Source organism: Diplotaxodon limnothrissa, linkage group LG18 (genome assembly GCF_057381915.1).
Source record: "Diplotaxodon limnothrissa isolate DT_005_m linkage group LG18, D_limnothrissa_male_GT1.1, whole genome shotgun sequence".
NCBI classification, from domain to species: Eukaryota; Metazoa; Chordata; class Actinopteri; order Cichliformes; family Cichlidae; genus Diplotaxodon; species Diplotaxodon limnothrissa.
The window spans coordinates 42,480,480-42,500,363 of NC_140613.1; the positions used below are offsets into that span (position 1 = coordinate 42,480,480).

The 19,884-nt window shown below is 39.8% G+C and overlaps 2 protein-coding genes across 3 annotated transcripts in view; both read left to right on the forward strand.

Annotated features, from left to right (window-relative positions):
- The first annotated feature begins 2,372 nt into the window (after positions 1 to 2,372).
- On the forward strand, positions 2,373 to 5,863 carry LOC146614211 (proenkephalin-A-like). Its single transcript, XM_085378679.1, has 2 exons — positions 2,373 to 2,516; positions 5,267 to 5,863. Exons 1-2 carry the CDS (start codon positions 2,373 to 2,375, stop codon positions 5,861 to 5,863), a joined length of 741 nt encoding a protein of 246 aa, XP_085234805.1.
- A 12,401-nt stretch (positions 5,864 to 18,264) lies between these two features.
- Positions 18,265 to 19,884, forward strand: part of LOC146614212 (epidermal retinol dehydrogenase 2-like) — a 35,517-nt gene continuing 33,897 nt past the window's right edge. The window contains exon 1 of one of the 2 annotated variants that reach the window (XM_085377302.1): positions 18,265 to 18,374. The gene's annotated coding sequence lies outside the window, so the exon portion shown is untranslated. Of the gene's footprint in view, positions 18,375 to 18,400; positions 18,550 to 19,884 lie in introns of those variants that run through there. The other variant, XM_085377303.1, reaches the window with a different exon arrangement.

Here is a 19,884-nt window from a genome sequence, read left to right on the forward strand (position 1 = left end):
TGTCCCAGAGTTTCTGCTTTGGGTGGGTCTGACATTTTACTGTTCTTCCCTTGGAAGTGCGCTTACAATTTGGACGGGTCTTTGGAGAACAGGGTCATTCTTTTGGCTTCGTTGATGTAGCTCTGTGGCCAGATCTGTGAGCCTTTGTTTGGCAGTGTCTAGAGCTTCAGTTCCACAGTTAAACTTGATTTATAACAGTGTGAAGGTAACAATACTTACATGTGCTGAAGCTAGGAACAAGGCTAAGTTGAAGGGTAGAACCAGATGAGTTTAATTCTAATCTGAGGACTGTGAGAAACTATGAACAACAGCTATGTAAACACTATGAACATGAACTATGGCGGTTAAATGAAAATAAATTAATCAAAAATACTTAACTCTCTGTGTTTGTGCATCCACTTTTGTGAACGCTGGTCTTAAATACAGCTGTCTCAATCAGTCTCAGGTGGTGATTCTGGGAGGAGCAGCGAAGGCTCCACCCCAAGGAGGAGAGCAGCCACTGTGGAAAATTACTGTGACTCACCCAGACCATGACAGTGTTGTTGTTTAGTGAATGCAACTGATTAAAGTAGAACTGCACTGAATTGAATTACAAAACATTTCAGCATAACTTACAGAAAAAATGTATATTCACCATCCACCCACCCAAATCTCAGTTGGCTAACTGAGAAGAAACTGTAGAGTAGATGGCGCTCACTACCACAGACCGGTAGAAGTTCTGCACACAGATTACTGTACACATTAAAGGATACGAGCATCCTTAGAAAGTAGAGTCTGCTCATTCCCTTCTTTTATAGAGCACTGCTGGTCCCCCAGTCCAGTCTGTCATTCAGGTGAATGCCCAAGAACCAGCAGCTGTCCAGTTTCCACCTCCTCACCCATGATGTTGATGGGCCTAGTCACATTTGTTTTTCCTTCTGAAGTCAACCACCATGTCTTTTGTCTTGCTGATATTCAGAAAGAGGTGATTTCTTCGAGACCACTCCACAAGTTCCTCGCCAGCTTCTTGTACTTGGAAATTGTGTGTTAATAAAATTGGATGAATGTTTATCATTTGCACTGCAGTTTCCCATAAGGAAGCAATATGCAAATGTTGTGTGCATTCACACATGTGCACACACACAGACACAACACGCAGTTGATGCCGGGATATCTTTATTGAGCCTGTTGTTCTGAACAAATAAGTGCTGGAACAGTGAAGTGCCTTGGTAATGTTAGCAGAACGCCTTTTTTAATTAAAAAACGTCCTGCATGAAGCAATGATAACAGCTATCTGTGTGAAGGAGATTAAGTGGGAAATGGGGATTGTGTAACAGACTAGGTCACTTTGTTCACTGTCTGTTTTAGTATATGAATATTACAAAACTTTTCATGAATTATCCAGAATTATGTAGTAAAGTGGTGAAAAATCGTTATGTGTTGTTTGATGTGTACAGTGTTATTTAAATTAACCCTCCCGTACTTTATATTGAACTAAATAACTGAATTATTCCATTTGAATGTCATGTACCTGTAGAAAAAAGAAATAGAGCAACAAACTGAGACTATTCTACGCATTTATTTGTGCCAGCACTGCACCTCCAAATCTGACTGAGTGGTGATCGTTATGGAGGGTGGGGTTCAGGTCGTGCCAAACGCCTCTTACGTTTTCTGTCTTATTATACAGTGACGTCGTTGCCACCAACTACTTTAACACCCCGCAGCGCATCCGGACACAGCACTGCACCCAGCTCTTTAAATTGATGATAGTAATGGTATTTGTTTTTCTCGCTAAAAGGCGACACACTGCACTTCTGTCATTGTCAGCAGACGGAAGATACAGCGCCGATTAGAGGAGCGACCAAGCAGTGTGTATGTCTTTTGTTGATTGGCTGAACCGTGGCCACTCTTCCCACAGCCTGCCGCTCACGGAGCTGCGCGCAGATATATTGAGTGCACAGACTTGAGCCAGTCCAGTTTCACAGCCCGCCGCTACTCCCAAGGGCACAGGACGAGGAAATCTCCGAGCGGCTTTATTTTCTGTTAAAGTAAAGCAGAGGTAAGATAGCGAATACTTTTTATAAAGTGATGCACCGGTGCTTATACTACCCACTATATCTACAGCTAGTAATAAATCATAGAGAATAAGGCACATCACCTGAAGGCGCACTCCCTTTGGGGAACTCTCACAGTTTGCGTTACGTATTTGCCACATTTTTTAAAAATATTTTTTAATTGTCACTGCTCATAAAAGGTGGCATTATAAATTGCTACTAGTTCGTTACAACCAGTAGTATCAGTCGTGTACTTGGTACTCAGTTGAACATTTGTCTGAAAATGATTAATTTTAAAATTTATTTTTTCCTCTCTCCCCTCATTTCCGTACTTAGACCATGGCTTCCCTCGCATACAGCAGTTGCATGTGGATGATGGTTCTGGGCGTTTGTGTGTCACTTGTGGTTGGAACAGACTGCGGGAAGGAGTGTGCACTTTGCGTATACCATCTGCTGGGACAACAGTCTGGTTTCTCATCAATGGTAATGTCACTATATATTGTTTTGTTTATATTTCTTAAAAAGAGACAAATGAATAATTCATGAATTGTAATCAGTAAGTTGACAGTGGCACTGTGCCGTCTGTCCACGGTCAGTCGGATTGTACTTTTTATACAAGCCATTAGTCAGTTTTTCTTCTCCCCTGAAAGCAGTTCATTTTGTCATAGTTCATAAAAAACATGTAAAGTGACATTTACAGTGTTCAGCGAACACATTACGACACAACTTCTTGCCTTTGCTATTCTTTTGTACTTTATTCTTTTCTGTTCAGTTTTCTATGCCGTTTTTTTCTTTACTAACTACATTTCCGCCTGTTTTCCGTTTTTATTTCCCTTCTAGTTTCCATAGCTTTCCTTTTCACATTTGTAGACTCAGTTATACCAAATTAGACAACAGTCGTAACTGTAATCTCTGTGGGATTTCAACCCATGCCATTTTTTCTGTATATTATGTTATTCTCGCTCCTTGATTTGATTTAGTCTTTTCCTCTTTTCACGCCTCCCTTTTCCCTTTCAAATGCCACTTGCAAGATCTGTTGATGGCTATAATATTGATCTGGCATTCGAGTTCTTCAAACTGCAAATGCATTTTATCGTTTCCCTGCCTTTTCTTTCCATTTAAGACCTCGCACTCTTCGTGTTTTATATTTGTCTAATATTTGTATATATATTTGTATATTTGTTTTAGGTTTTTCTCAAAACTGAAATAATTCAGACGCTGATGTTTCAATCACTTTGAGTATGCAGCATATGCAGTTACAGATTTCAGCCTTGCGTGCTTCATGTTGAGACACAGACAAGTTAAAATATTGACCAGAGAAATAAAAACTCTATGTTTGGAACATATATTTTGCATTGTTTCATATTCTAAGAAGACTACTCCATATCATATTTTACATGTGAAAGAATTTCAAATCATTTAATTAATTATCAGTGCGTTTAGTATATTTAAATTACTTCTTACTTACTTCATTCTCTGAATGTTATTGGTATCTATTGAGATCTGAATTACAGAACCTTACATTTTGAAGAGGCACTTACACTGTTTTTATATTATAACAAATGTATGTGTGCATATATATACATATAATGTACATTATTGTCTTTAGAGGAAAATGGATAAATATGTATTAGGTGCTAATATATTCTAATATATTCCCAGTTCAATTTTCAGTCTTCAAAAGCAAACAGCACTGAAAACTAACCGAGGCACAAATTCTCCCTACATGCTATCGAACATTTTTTTCGAGTCAACATATTTGTGATGACTCTACGAAGTGAAATCCAATCATACCAAGAGGTTACGTGCAGATTATCCTCACAGTGTGCAGCTCAAGGGCCCAGCAGTTGCATTTATTATGACTATGTTCCTTCGCTTGGAGTTAAATGAATTCATAACTTAAGCAGGTTTATATTAGATGTATCTGCTACACTCATGACAGGTGAGGAACAGATGAGACGTCTTGTGGAAAATGTATTGTCAGTAGTTAAAGCAATCGCTAAGACCGTGGACCCGTTGTAATGTGTTCTTGTTGATTGTTTCTCTGCACTGTTGAGTTTATGCCTTTGCTGTCTTATCGTGACACAGTTTGTGTCTTTGTGTGTCTGTTTGTGTCAGCCTCTCTTCAGGTTCAGTAACATTTCATTAGGTAACAGTGTCATGGTTTAATGAAGAGGGGAAATAAAACAACAGTAACAGCAGAATAAACCATTAAGGGAAGACTGAAAATCATTCATTCTTATATTATTATCATTTGTCTGTGACAAAAAAGTAAAACAATATGAAATTCTTTTCTATTTCAATTCTTCCAAACAAGCACAAACTGAATTAGAAATAGAGAAACTGTTACATTTAGTGATCACAGTCTTATCACATATAATATATAACATGTGCAACAAGCTCAGGCTCTAGCTTTCATTCAGAAAATAAACTGTTGCTATATATTGCCAAGAAATTGTTCGGTAACCTGTCTTCTTACCAGCAACTTTGCTCAGGGGTCAGATTGCCACTAACACTCAGATTATTCAACATGTGTCCAGCATGTCCTCAGAGCTTTATGTGCTGCCCTGAGCAGATGTTGCTGTTACAAAATCTTGGACTTCAGGTGGAATTTGGTGTGGATATTGCATGCTGTTGTTCTCTTAAAATTTACTTTTGTTTCTTTTCTTTTTAGAAATTTTAATTGCTTATGCTGCCCTCTTGACCAGGACAAGAACTTAATGGGAATCTTGTGGCTAAAAACAGGACAAATAAATAAAAAATAACAAGAAAAGAAAAATCTTGGAACAGATCTAAAAGTCAATAATGGGTCTTATTATACCTCACCTTTTAAAAATACACTTTCCATAAATACTTTTCTGATGTCTAGAAGTTGTCGTGGTACTTTACAAAATGAAAATGTATCATTGTCACTTATGTTATTAAAAAGGACAGAAAAAGAGCTGTGTAAGAGGTATTAGCTTTATGAGTAGTATAGAGCCTGAATATAACTTCTGATTATAAAGGAAGACAGAAACATTTGAACAGTTGTTCATCATTATTGATAGTTTATTGATGTTTTTGAAGAAAGATGGTTCAGCATGGACTTCTAAATGAAGCAGTCATTTATAGTGTCCAGCTCAAGCTGAAAACTGATTCAAATGAATACTGAACTGGATAAAACAGCGAGTTGTACTTGGAAGCTATTGCATTTATGAAAGACTTGATAGCAATTTTGATTTTTTTTTTTTCAGACATGCTCTCCTCAGTGTGATGGTGGGTTGGACAGCCAGAAGCTGCGCCTGTGCCAGGACTTACTGCTGGAAGAGGAAGGCCGTATTCCAATGGATGCTTACCCCAATGCACAGGGGGCGCAGGAAGCAGAAGGAACCCTGAACACTGATGATGAGTTTGCAAGATCACCAGAACAACAAATGTCCAAGAAGTATGGTGGATTCATGAAACGCTATGGTGGCTTCATGTCTCGCCGCTCATCCTCTACAGAGGGCTCACTAGAGGAAACCAGAAACCAGAATGATGAAGAAAACCTCCACCTGGACATCCTAAAGTTCCTTAATACAGAAATTGGGCGTAGCAATAAGGGGGTAGATCAGGGAGGTGAGGTAGTAAAGAGGTATGGAGGTTTCATGCGTCGGGCTGAAGGGGAGGTTGCGCAGGGTGACCTGCTAGAGGCAGTGTTAGGCCGAGGCCTCAAGAAACGCTATGGAGGGTTCATGAGGCGTGTGGGTAGGCCTGAGTGGCTGGTGGACAGCAAGAATGAAGGGGTGATGAAACGAGCTTCGGAGAACGGTGGTGAGCTACAGAAGAGATACGGTGGCTTCATGGACTAGGAGAGTTATGACACCCCAGTCCCTCATCCGTCCAACCTTATCAAGTAATTACCTTGTTATCAGAACTTTTTTGGTGTTCGTGTAAGTTGCCTGCCCACCTATACTAAATTAAATTTCATCTTCTTTTGCATAATGTGCTGATCTTTGGTTTGACTGGTCCATGTAATGATATAAAGAAAAAATATGAACATGCACTGTTCAAATGTACACAAGCTGTTATTCGGTGTTTATGTTTTTCATGACAATATTATTTATTAAAAGAATATGTTAATCAACATGTGTGTGTTCACATTATAATTTCACAAACTCTGACATGTTTGAGTTTATGTGTTTGCAGGCTCAGAAAAGAAATCAAGTGCTCTCATTTAAATATGCAAATATTTGCTGCACATCAATAAAGACAAACAACTTATGACTGGCTGCTATTGTAGTTTCTATAATAGTGATACTGTAATAAAAATAAAATATAAACGCTACAAATTATATAAAAAATGACTAAGGGTATATAAAGAGTTGTACACATGTGTTTTAATCGTTTTTTTATATAAATCAAAATTTAAAAGCAAGAATAGCTTATATTGCCTGTGGGTTTACCTTTCAGTATACACTGGACTTCAACACACTGAACAAATAAATCCAATGTCTACACTGTTTTCAAAAAAGGTAAACGCGATAGTTGTCAAACCTTAATCCAGTCACAAACCACAGAGCAAGTGCCAGGACATTAAAATCTGAGTGGGTGGTGGAAAGTGTAGTTCTTATAGACGAATGGGATACATTTGAATCATATCTGTTATTAACCTCTGTCTCTCTTCCACAGCATGTCTTTATCCTGTCTTCCTTCTCTCACCCCATCCAGTCGCAGCAGATGGCCCCGCCCCTCCCTGAGCCTGGTTCTGCCGGAGGTTTCTTCCTGTTAAAAGGGAGTTTTTCCTTCCCACTGTCGCCAAAGTGCTGCTCATAGGGGGTCATCTGATTGTTGGGTTTTTCTCTGTATCTATGAAGCGCCACTGTAAGTCCCATTCACAGAGAGTTGGGGAATGGCTGCAATCACAGCATGTAAGATGGTGACAGTTGTACCCTTAGGCCCCCTCCTCGATTCAGAGATGCTCTTTCCCTTTTCACGTAAACGGCCTCCTTGACTCCGCCCTCAAACCAGCGTTCCTCCCTGTCCAGGATGTTACATCCTCATCATTGAAAGAGTGTCCACTGGCCTGTAGGTGTGAACAGACTGCAGAATCCTGGCCTGACGAGGTGGCTCTTCTGTGTTATTCCATCCACTTTGGTTGTTTGGTTTCCCCGATGTATAAATCAATGGTCATGAGAATTGACTTTAATTATGACCAAGGAACTGACCTCCCAGCCCATTGTTCCTTCACTGAGCTGGTTTCAGTCATTATGCAAATGTACTGTTTATAAGATTGAAACCTGCAGTCAGCTGAGACTGAAGACGTCACCTGGATGATGATGAAACGTTTCTCCCACTGAAAACGTCCAGATGAACAGAATCAATCTTTGGGGAGTTTTTAAACTTGTTTAAACAGATGAGAGAGAATAATGTGTCATTTATATGTACCAGGCTTGTCAACAGTATTAGTTAGGGCAGAACGTGAAGCTGGCTAAGAGTGATCCAATACAATTATGAAGGTAAGATACCTGGGTGGATCTTTATTGTACAATGTAGTATTAGTTCTGAGAAGTGAGATCTTACCAATTTTTAGAAAACTGTCACACTGGAGAGGTTATAAGATATATATATATATATATATATATATATATATATATATATATATATATATATATATATATATATATATATATATATATATATAAAAGAAAATATATATATACATGAACATAAATCCAGTAACTATGTATAAAATTGAAAGCATTAAAATTGAGATGTCAACATAATGTTTCACAATGGTACTTAAGAGAGAACTGAGAAAAATTCTGACTAATCTCAACAAAAACACAGATTAAAGGTTTTCTTGTCTAGAAGATGTGCGAATGGGCCTATCAGACTGTTAGATTCAACAAGTCACAGGGAGTTAGTGGCTGAACATCACAATAAAGCCAGGTGCTACTGAAGGTGCTTATGCCAGTGAGATTAAAGTGCATATTGAGTAAGCTATTAATTAGAGCTGTTTACTCACATATTCATTATGTGCTTTTGATGTAAGGATATCTTTTCAATGTAACCATTCGAAGGGGACCAATGAAGTAGTCATTTGATGGGTACTTCTCTGCCAGTTCATCATATGTTATCAGGGACATTTTGTCACTTGTACATGGTTGCATTTCAAAGGCCCGGTAGTGCTCCCTAAACCAAGACGAAAACTTGCTGACAATGAAATTCATTGTACCCTGAACAACACATATTCTTATTATCTCTCCAAATCCAGGTAGCCCATCAGTAAAACCACAGATAACTATCATTCTATTTCTGTAGTTGATCCCTCTATAGTCTGCACTTTTAGTCATGTTTACTTCTGTCATGTCAGTATGCATCTGTTTGATAGGCAGAGAAATGTCATCTTTCAGAACCTCAAGAGGAACTCTTGATGCACTTGACACTTCAACTCCAGCTTTCTGTGGATGTAATGAGTGTAAGTGATAGGCAATCAGCAGTTGATGTTTCAATTCAATTCAATTTTATTTATATAGCGCCAAATCACAACAAAAGTCGCCTCAAGGCGCTTCATAGATACAGAGAAAACCCCAACAATCATATGACCCCCTATGAGCAGCACTTTGGCGACAGTGGGAAGGAAAAACTCCCTTTTAACAGGAAGAAACCTCCGACAGAACCAGGCTCAGGGAGGGGCGGGGCCATCTGCTGTGATTGGTTGGGGTGAAGAAAGATTAAAGACATGCTGTGGAAGAGAGACAGAGGGAAGATTTGCTTCACCATGTTTTCTAGTCTTTGTCTTAGAATGAAGTTGGTTTGGAAACATATTCAGCGATGCTTCATCTCCTGCTTTGCGTTTCTGTGGGTGCTCGGTGCTAGCAGTGTCCAAGCGTTTTGTTTTTTTCCCCCCTTTTCATCCCGCACCCCCCCTGCCATGGCAGGCCCCACACTTTGGGAAGGTCTGACCTAGGATGTGCCTATAATAAAACACTGCAGCCTCCCCCACCAACAGACTGGCTGGGGAGGGAGTCAGAAACAAAGGAATGTCTTTGATCATACAGTTTGAACCAAGACTTACAAATTTAAGTAACACAATGACAACATTTAACAATTTCAACCTATGTCAACAGTTTCCACCAAATTCAGTTAAGTTAGAAACACTTTACTTCAAATGAAAAAACTGACTTATGTGCAACCAACATAGCTGTATTAATTCAAACTATATCTAGTCATCTTAGCTTCAACTAAGAAGTCCTTGTTCAGCTACCTTATGGAGGGCCAGGAGTAACAAAATGAATTCATTCAATACGCCATTAAATTATTAATTAAATGTTTCATTAATTAATTAAAATGTGAATTAATTCATTAAATATTTCATTTCTTTTGTATTGAAAAACATAAACACTCACATCGCTGGTAGGTTAATGCAATGCCAGCTGTTTAATTCACAGCAGCTTCTGCAGTAACCATGGTAACCACAGACACTAAGCAGGTGGGTCGACGCAGGTCAGACTCTGGGAAGTACCCTTCATGTCTCTTTGAAAGTAAAAGTCAGTCGTTCATCAGTGTGCAGCTTCCAGCATGGTGCTGATGAAAAACTGCCAGATGGCTGCAAACCATCCGACACATTTAATGTTGAAACAGGACACACACTCTGTAATTGCTGACCTCATATTGTGTACAGAGACTGAGCCCATGTGTGACGTTTGTTTTTATATCTAATCTAATCTAATCTAATTATATCTAATCTTTCACATGTGACGCCGTTGCTATCTCAGTTACACTGGCTTCCTATTGAATTCAGAGTCCATTTTAAGATCCTGGTTTTGACTTCTTTGCATGGACAAGCACCAGCTTACATCTCTGATCTTCTACAGGCCCATGTCCCAGCAGGTCCCTGAGATCATCTGATCAGGGCCTACTTGCTACACAACACACTAAGATAAGAACTAAGAGAGACAGAGCTTTTGCCACAGTGGCCCCCAGACTGTGGAACTCCCTCAAAAAAGCTTAAGATCTGTGGACTCAGTTGTCTCTTTTTAAAAAAAACAAGTCAAAACGCACCTTTTTACAATTGCTTTGGGTTCATTTTTGCCTGTTTTATGTTTTATATATCTTTTTTTGTTGTCCTATGTGCAGCACTTTGTAATTGTGTCTAGAAAGATGCTATATAAATAACATTTTACTTACTTACTAATCTTTGCTCTCAAACTTTTAAACAGCAGCAAGTCTGCAGCTGAGAGAATACAAACTCAAACAGTCGCAGCAGGTTTGAACGTTTCTGTTCCAAATCAGCTGGAAGTGCCACGATTTCACTCAGTCTTTTATTTGCAGCATGTTTTAAGTGTTTAAAATGGGGGAATGATGGAGGACTGCGTGTTAAATGAGCTAAAATCACTGCGCAAACACAGCATTGCATTGTCATGGGAACATGCGTGTATTAATTTGGTGATTTATTAAAAGTATAAATGTTATTATCATTTATTCTTATCTGCTGCTGAGTCTCTTACGCTGATGGAAATGCAGATAACACATCACAAACATCTGTTCAACCAACCACATTCATTCCACTCTGATCTGACAAACTGGAGCGTTCGTCTCTTTCACAGCAGTGTTGTGTTTGACTGCTGTATTTTTATGTTCTTTATATTGCAGACTCTCTCTGGAATAGTTGGCAGTAATAAGGATGATAAAAGAACATGGATATGACCTGTGAATTAGATTCATAGACGACTGTTAGATTAGTTTGATGCTGCCAGCGCTTTCATGTGACCGCGCTGGGAAATCTTGGGTGAACTTAGAGAGCCGATAACTTCGTGTGACCGTTTATCCTGGTCCCAGTGTTAGGGTCAGTGAATCCAGATAACAGAAAGATATCCTGGATATGCTGACCTCGCTCCGTGGTGTACAGGGCTCTGAGGGAGCAGCGGGCCTACCCATTTACCCTCATGATTAATATTTACAATAAAAATATTGGTTGAACATCCAGAAGTCTGTATGTGTTTCATCATGTCTAACAAGCCTGGCACAGTTAAACCTAACAGTTACTACGTGACGGAAACACCAAGCTCGAGCGTTTATAAGGCGAGCGGATCGATTACACGCTTTGCCGTGAGACTGGGCTGAACAGACATCTCCGAAATCATCGAAGCACTTTTGCAAAAAGGCTCTATCTTGACAAACTGAACAGATATCTGAAGATTCAATCACGAAAAAATATAAAAATTGTATTTGGTGACACACAAACAGGGCATTTCAAAGTACGGTTCACTTTCCACATGTCCTTGTTGGCTCTGAGAAACACCCACTAAAACAATGGCCACCAAGCCAAAGAAATGGCTTTAACTTTATCAGCATTGACTCCGCCCACCTTCTGTACATTGGGGTTCCTCCCAGTGGACAAGAGAGCCTGTTTCCTGCACCGGTGGGTCGGGTAACAGGTCCTAGCCATCGTCTGCGCCCATGCAGTGAACAATGGTTCAGAGTACCCGGCCCCTTTGGACTCCTTTGGTGGTTTTGCCTGAGTGCCATCAACCCGGGGATTAACTGAAGGCTTTTCATGGAGTTTTTAGGACATCCTGATAATAATGAATTATAATAGTTCAGCCTAGAAGTAATTAATGCATGAACTAGTTTTTTATAAACAGATCAGCAAGGGAGCTAAGTGACGGGAAAGGTAAGTGACTCATGTTGTAGGTGACGTCAGACACCGGAGATGTGGCGGAAAGAAAGTGAATGGTAGCTTAGAATTTTACAAACGTTCTTTCACGCTTCAAGTTTACCAAATATACTAATCAATATATTAATCAATTGTCATATAACTAACCACATCTGTTTAATCATCTCCAACACCCTGGAGGGAGAGTTTAGACGCTCTCCAAGATTTCATCGACCGGTGCTTCGATGGTATAGTTATGAAGAAGGCCGAGAGCGCATCTTCCCCGGTCAATGAGTCGCCGTCATCAAAAAGCTGTCGCCTGGCAGACTCCCCCGGCACACCATCGCCCGCTGGCAAAGACTTTGCTGGCATCCTGGAGTCAATCATAATTGAATCGAATAGAAATTAGATATTTCTAATTATAGAGATGTTGCACAAATGGAAGAAAGCAGTCTTACATATTTTTTTAATATGTGCATTGAAGGACATGTCCTGGTCAAAAATGACTCCAAGGTCGAGGTAATGCCATCCAGGGTAAGAATCTGCTTAGATACCATATTTCTAAGCTTTTCAGGGCTGAGTACAATAACCTCATAGCAGTGAAAATGTATGCTATGTCTTCTGATGATACTGTCTAAGGCAGCGGTCCCTTTTTGTTGTATTTATCCGCGACACCTTAAAGGCCGGTCCATGAAAATATTGTCGGGCATAAACCGGTCCGTGGCGCAAAAAAGGTTGGGAACTGCTGATCTAAGGGAAGCATAACACCTGGTTTAGGGCCCGAATAGCCTGGGGGAAGAAACTCCTCCTCAATCTCTCTGTTTTGGCCTTAAGGGAGCGGAAGCACTTCCCAGACCTTAATTAATCCATAATTAACCTCAGTGTGTGAAGAGGACTCTCCATTTACATGCACAAACTGGAGTCTATTAGATAGATATGATACAAACCACTGCAGCACAGTACCTGTAATACCTACAGCATGTTCTAATCGCTCTAATAGGATATTATGGTCGACAGTATCGAACGCTGCACTGAGGTCTAGCAGGACAAGCACAGAGATGAGTCCACTGTCAGAGGCCATAAGAAGATCATTTGTAACCTTCACTAAAGCTGTTTCTGTGCTGTGATGAGCTCTGAAACCTGACTGAAACTCTTCAAATAAACCTCTGCAGATGATCTGTTAGCTGTACATCGATGCTGAAGAGATTCAGTCATTTTTGTTATAATCCAATCACTCGATGTCCAGTTACATTCTATCATCTTCTCTCTATGTGACCTTACTTCAACATGATTTAAAACATAGTTTAAACATTAAAAACACTTGAATACATTTCTCCTTTTCTATGTTTTACAATTAATTCCATCACACATGAATATTAAATCACATATAAGTATATTTTCCTTCATGTTTCATTCAATTTATGCTTTTATACTTCGACTGGATTCATCATGAGCTCAGTCACACATGAATATCTATTTTAACACAATCTCTTTTGACTCCGTTATATAGAAATATGTTGTTTCCCTTTTTATTTTCTTTGATACTCGTGTTTGTCAGTCACAATAGACACAGTATAAATCATTTTATTAAATGATATATTCTCTGAGTGTTTCTTTACAGTTTCCTACTCAGGTAATCACTGTGAACTCCCTTTTATGGGAAACAGATGTCAGGGACGTCGTCATCGTCATAGAGCAGATGTTCCTCACTCACATCAGCTGTGGAGGCTGGATATCCCCTGTTTGAAGATAGCAGGACAGTAAATTCCTTCAGTACCATTAATGCTAAGGTTCATTTCCCCCTTCATAACAATGACAGAGTTCTTCAGAGCCTCTCTTCCAAGCTTTTTCTTTCTTAATGCATAAACATGTAAGCGTCTAAACCATCTGATCCAGAGATATTCGCTTTTCGCTTGTCTGGTCTTTTAAAACCTTGATTACTTCTTTTCTGAAGTGTTTTTAAAAAAACCAAAATAATCAAATCTCACACCCCTTCTCAATCTGACTCGATGGCTCTGAAAGACTGAATAGATTTGAGTGTTTTCATTCTTCATCCACCTGTTGACCAAGGATCTTTAATCTTCCTCCTAGAAGGAAATCTTATCCTGGCTTAATTCCAATTTCTATAGAGTTCTGCTTGCTCAGATCTCCAACATGGTCCTTTTGAAACAACCTCCATCTAAACAGTAGCCAGTCTGCCACAGGGACAACGTTCCCGTGCATTCCTGACGGTTCCTCGTTTTCTTCTAACTAGAATGAGGTCGGGTGATGCATCTTCTTGACTTTTCCCCTCTTTTTGTAAACTGGGCTCCATGTATTGTTTGACTTTCTGGGTCTTTCCAAATCTGCTGCGTTCGAATGAGAGCTGCTGCTGGTCACTAATTCTTCTGTGTGAACTTGGTATTTGCTTTAATTTTATGTGTAATATTGAGAGGACTCTGACATGTGACATACAGGGAGTGCAGAATTATTAGGCAAGTTGTATTTTTGAGGAATAATGTTATTATTGAACAACAACCATGTTCTCAATGAACCCAAAAAACTCATTAATATCAAAGCTGAATGTTTTTGGAAGTAGTTTTTAGTTTGTTTTTAGTTTTAGCTATTTTAGGGGGATATCTGTGTGTGCAGGTGACTATTACTGTGCATAATTATTAGGCAACTTAACAAAAAACAAATATATACCCATTTCAATTATTTCTTTTTACCAGTGACACCAATATAACATCTCCACATTCACAAATATACATTTCTGACATTCAAAAACAAAACAAAAACAAATCAGCGACCAATATAGCCACCTTTCTTTGCAAGGACACTCAAAAGCCTGCCATCCATGGATCCTGTCAGTGTTTTGATCTGTTCACCATCAACATTGCGTGCAGCAGCAACCACAGCCTCCCAGACACTGTTCAGAGAGGTGTACTGTTTTCCCTCCTTGTAAATCTCACATTTGATGATGGACCACAGGTTCTCAATGGGGTTCAGATCAGGTGAACAAGGAGGCCATGTCATTAGTTTTTCTTCTTTTATACCCTTTCTTGCAGCCACGCTGTGGAGTACTTGGACGCGTGTGATGGAGCATTGTCCTGCATGAAAATCATGTTTTTCTTGAAGGATGCAGACTTCTTCCTGTACCACTGCTTGAAGAAGGTGTCTTCCAGGAACTGGCAGTAGGACTGGGAGTTGAGCTTGACTCCATCCTCAACCCGAAAAGGCCCCACAAGCTCATCTTTGATGATACCAGCCCAAACCAGTACTCCACCTCCACCTTGCTGGCGTCTGAGTGGGACTGGAGCTCTCTGCCCTTTACCAATCCAGCCACGGGCCCATCCATCTGGTCCATCAAGACTCACTCTCATTTCATCAGTCCATAAAACCTTAGAAAAACCAGTCTTGGGATATTTCTTGGCCCAGTCTTGACGTTTCAGCTTGTGTGTCTTGTTCAGTGGTGGTCGTCTTTCAGCCTTTCTTACCTTGGCCATGTCTCTGAGTATTGCACACCTTGTGCTTTTGGGCACTCCAGTGATGTTGCAGCTCTGAAATATGGCCAAACTGGTGGCAAGTGGCATCTTGGCAGCTGCACGCTTGACTTTTCTCAGTTCATGGGCAGTTATTTGGCGCCTTGGTTTTTCCACACGCTTCTTGCGATCCTGTTGACTATTTTGAATGAAACGCTTGATTGTTCGATGATCACGCTTCAGAAGCTTGCAATTTTGAGACTGCTGCATCCCTCTGCAAGATATCTCACTATTTTTGACTTTTCTGAGCCTGTCAAGTCCTTCTTTTGACCCATTTTGCCAAAGGAAAGGACGTTGCCTAATAATTATGCACACCTGATATAGGGTGTTGATGTCATTAGACCACACCCCTTCTCATTACAGAGATGCACATCACCTAATATGCTTAATTGGTAGTAGGCTTTCGAGCTTATACAGCTTGGAGTAAGACAACAGGCATGAAGAGGATGATGTGGACAAAATACTCATTTGCCTAATAATTCTGCACTCCCTGTATGACAAATTAATTTAAAACTATTTACATCCCCCAAAATGTATTGACCTATCCAGTTCCCACATGGGCTCTTCTGGGATCACTCCTTGTCCGAGGGTCCAAATCCCCTTTTCTTCAATCCCCACAGTTATGCAATTGTTCTTTTTTTCACACTTTGTTTTTCTAACTTTCCTAAACAAACAAAAACAAACAAACAAAATATCCTCAGCTTCATGATGAGTTTTTCTCTCCTGCTGGGAGAAGGATATACAACATTTGGATAACTGAACTTTGGATTTGTGTCGGTTCCCATAGATACTGACTGCAAAAACGACATCATCCCGTCAGCGTGTTTTTAGTGGCTGAGGCTATGCGCTGGGGATATTACTGCTGACACACTTCCAACAGAGCAGCTACCATAATAATAAAGATAAAAAATAGTTTTTAGCAGAAAAACAAACATCCAAAAAATATTTAGTTTCTTTTTAATTTTATTCAGTTAGCACCAAATCACAACAACCGTTGCCTCAAGGGCTTTATATTGTAAGGTAAAGATCCTAGAATAACACAAAGCAAACAGAGAATACCCCAACAATCAATATATTCATGACATGACAACAATCAGCAAACAATACAACCCCCCTTTGAAGCACTTTGATGACAAGGGGAAGTAAAAACACTATGTTAACAGAAAGAAGCTTCCAGCACAGCCAGGCTCAGGGAAAAAAAGGGATAAAGACACGTTGTGGAAGAGAGCAAAAGATTAATAATAACCAATACTGAAGTGGAGAGAGTTGTGCAAAACAAATAGTGAGTGGAAAACACTCAGTGCATCATGGAAAGCCCCCATGATGGGGCCTGATTATTTAAGACCTTGTATGTGAGGAGCAGGATTTTGAATCCTGGATTTAACAGGAAGCCAAAACAGGAGAAATCTGCTCTCTCTTTCTAGTCCCTGTCAGGACTCTTGCTGCAGCATTTTGGATTAGCTGAAGGCTTTTCAGGGAGTTTTTAGGACTTCCTGATAATAATGAATTACAGTCGTCCAGCCTGGAAGTAATAAATGCATGAACTAGTTTTTCAACATCCACCTAATCAGAGTGATGCTGAGTGAGGAGGAGAGATCATCAGAGGGATGAATTTAAATTTAGAGATATTGTGCAAATGGAAGAAAGCTGTCCTAAATATTTGTTAAATATACATATTGAAGGTGGGCAGCATGGTGGCACACTATTGCCTTAGAGCAAGAAGGTCCTGAGTTCAATTCCACCAACACCTGGCTGTGTATTTGGGATCACTGTCTTGCTGAACAATCCACACTCGTGTCATCTTCATCATCCTGGTAGATGGGAGCATATTTTCATCAAGAATGTCCCTGTAAATGTTTCCATTTATCCTGCCTTCAGTTATGTGAGGCGTACCAATACTGTATGCTGAAAAACAGCACCGCATCATGATGTTCACCACCTCCAAATGCCGCTGTTGGTGTTTAACAGTGATATGCTTTTGACCTTCAAAAGTGTATCACAGCTTCCAAAAAGTTCAACTTTGTTGAGATTGAAAAGGAATTCATCCGACCAGAATATATTCTCCTTTATTTTCCAGGGTTGTCAAAATGTTGTTCTGCAAACTTTGAGCATGCTTCCACATGGTTATTTTCTTGCATGGTAGGCGTGCATACAAGAAGCTATGGCGGTTGATTGCATTGAAACAGCTGTACCTGCTGATCCCAGGTCTTTCTGTAGCTCTCCACATGTGGTCCTTGGCTCTTGTACAACTATTCTGATATTTCTTTTCACTGTTCTGCTTGTAATCTTGCAGGGAACACCTGGCTGTGACCCGATTTATGGTAAAATAATAATTATAATAAAATAATTAAAATAATTATTAGTTTAGAAATTCTTCTATAACCAGTGCCATTGGTACTTTTTGCAACAATACGGCCACAAGTGTGTTGCAGAAGCTCTTTGGTTTTACCCATGAGATATTTGTGTGACACCTTGGTAATGAGACATCATTTTACAGGCTTTATCAGTTGGGACTGAACCAGCTGATATGGATTTGCACTATGTGACAGCATTTCTTGGATCATTGATGATAACTGGTGATGTGTTCAATACTTACTTTACCTGCTGTTTAGTGTTTAACAGCAGGTAAAGTAAGTAAACACACACACACACACACTTCTATATACTTCAGGTGTAACGACTGAATATTAGAATTAGGCTGTTGCCTTCCTTTGAGCTCAACAGTCACCTCTTGAACCATTTTTAAATAGAACAATTGATATTTTCTCTGTAACAGATCACTCTATGTAACCTGGTTTTATGCTTAAATCCCAGCAGATACGCAGCTTCTGAAACCTTCAGCCCTGTAGTACCACAGCATGGCGTGATTAAAGTCATTTAAGTCACACTACTTTCTCATTTTTATGCCTAGTTTGAAAAGGTTAGGTTTGACAGTGTCTACATGCTTAAAGGCATGGAAGCGCTTTAAACATGTAGCATGTGGCTAATTACACGCTGTATGCGTAACAGTAAGCACACGTACTCCAAGTCCCATGATGCATCTGGGCAGAAAACAGGCACAGACACACCCCGCATATCCGTGTTGGTTCTGTTTGATGTGACATCGTGCTTCTTCGCCCGCAGGCTACACAAACTGCTGTGACACAATATTGAACGGCTTGTGTTGGAGACGCGGTGTTGTCCCACCAAATAAAGAGCACGGTACGTTTCCTTTCTCTGCGAACTCTACAGATACTCTTTATTAGTTTCCGTTATCAGTTTGATAACGTTAGCCTATGTGGAGAGCAAAGGTTGACTCAAACTGATGCGGTGTGTGACAACAAGGCGAGGGAACGGGTTCACTGTCAAACCGCCTGAACGGGACTCTGGGTTTTTGGTGAGTTAATGAAAGTTAATTTCAGCTGAAAGCATCAAAGTGTTTCATGATATGCTTGCCTTTTGCAAACGGCTGTAACACGGCAGCGTGTTCAAGCTGGTGTTAAACTGCCAGTGATGCTTCACAACAAGATACAAGTTTTGATTTTTGAGTACGTTTTTGTCTAAATTCCTAGAACTGGTTACTTTTAGTGAATCATACAAAACTTCATCACCAGAAAATTACTTACCCGGATGTTTGACAATCAACAACTCGAGTTTTAATTGTCCCAGAAAAGCCTGCAGTCGTTTTAAAAAGCAAAAGGTGTCCTGATTACCTTTGACACGAAACCTACTTTCTAACCTTTGTCCAATCGGGACAACAGTTTTCAGAGTTTTGAGGTTTTGACCGTTCAAAGAGGAAGTGGTTGTTGCCTTGCGGTTTGGTGCTGTCTGCAAATTCTGTCTCACGTATAAGGAGGTTTTTGCGAAGGGTGATTTCAGTCTTGTGGCATATATTTAAAAAAAAGTACACACACATAGAAAAGTACACACATTGAGTTCTCAGGTTTTTCTCACTTACTCATTATAGAAATAAAATCGGGTCCCTGCCAGCTTCTGAAAGTAAAGTAATGCAACCTCTGATGAGCAGCACATGTTGTATTATACAATGTCATTATTTAACACGGTGGTTGATTCGACAGCTGTTAGCTGTCCTTAGCAGCAACACATTGAAGTAATGAATGGCTGTCAGTCTGGCATCATTGTCAGTTTTTAAACAGCGTTGCTTTACGTTGAGCTTTGCAGCCAGTTGTTCATGTACAGCTCTTGCTCTGGTCCACTACAACATTTCAGTCGAGGTCTGGACTTTGACTGGGCCATTGCAGCTCATTGATTCTTCAGCCCTTCTTGTTGCAGGTGTGTTTGGCTCTTTATCATGTTGCATGGCCCATTTGCAGCCAGCCTCTAGATTTTAAACAGATAGCCATACATTTGACTGTAGGAAACTAAGATAGGAAACGCATTACAATTAGGGCTGGGCTATACCGATAATCACGGTCACGATAATACCGGTGTAATGTTGGGCAGCGATAGGAAAATGAAATATTGCGATAGAATATGGGTAAAACACGCATGCGCAGTTACTTTTTTTAAGTAGTAATGGAGTTACAATATTGTAAACGTAACTAATTACCAGGAAAGGTAACTATTGCATTACTTTAGAAAATGTTTAAATTAGAGATGGCACGATACCACTTTTTTTTATGTCCGATACCGATATCATAAATTTGGATATCTGCCGATACCAATATAGAATAGAATAGCCTTTATTGTCATTGTACAGAGTACAACGAAA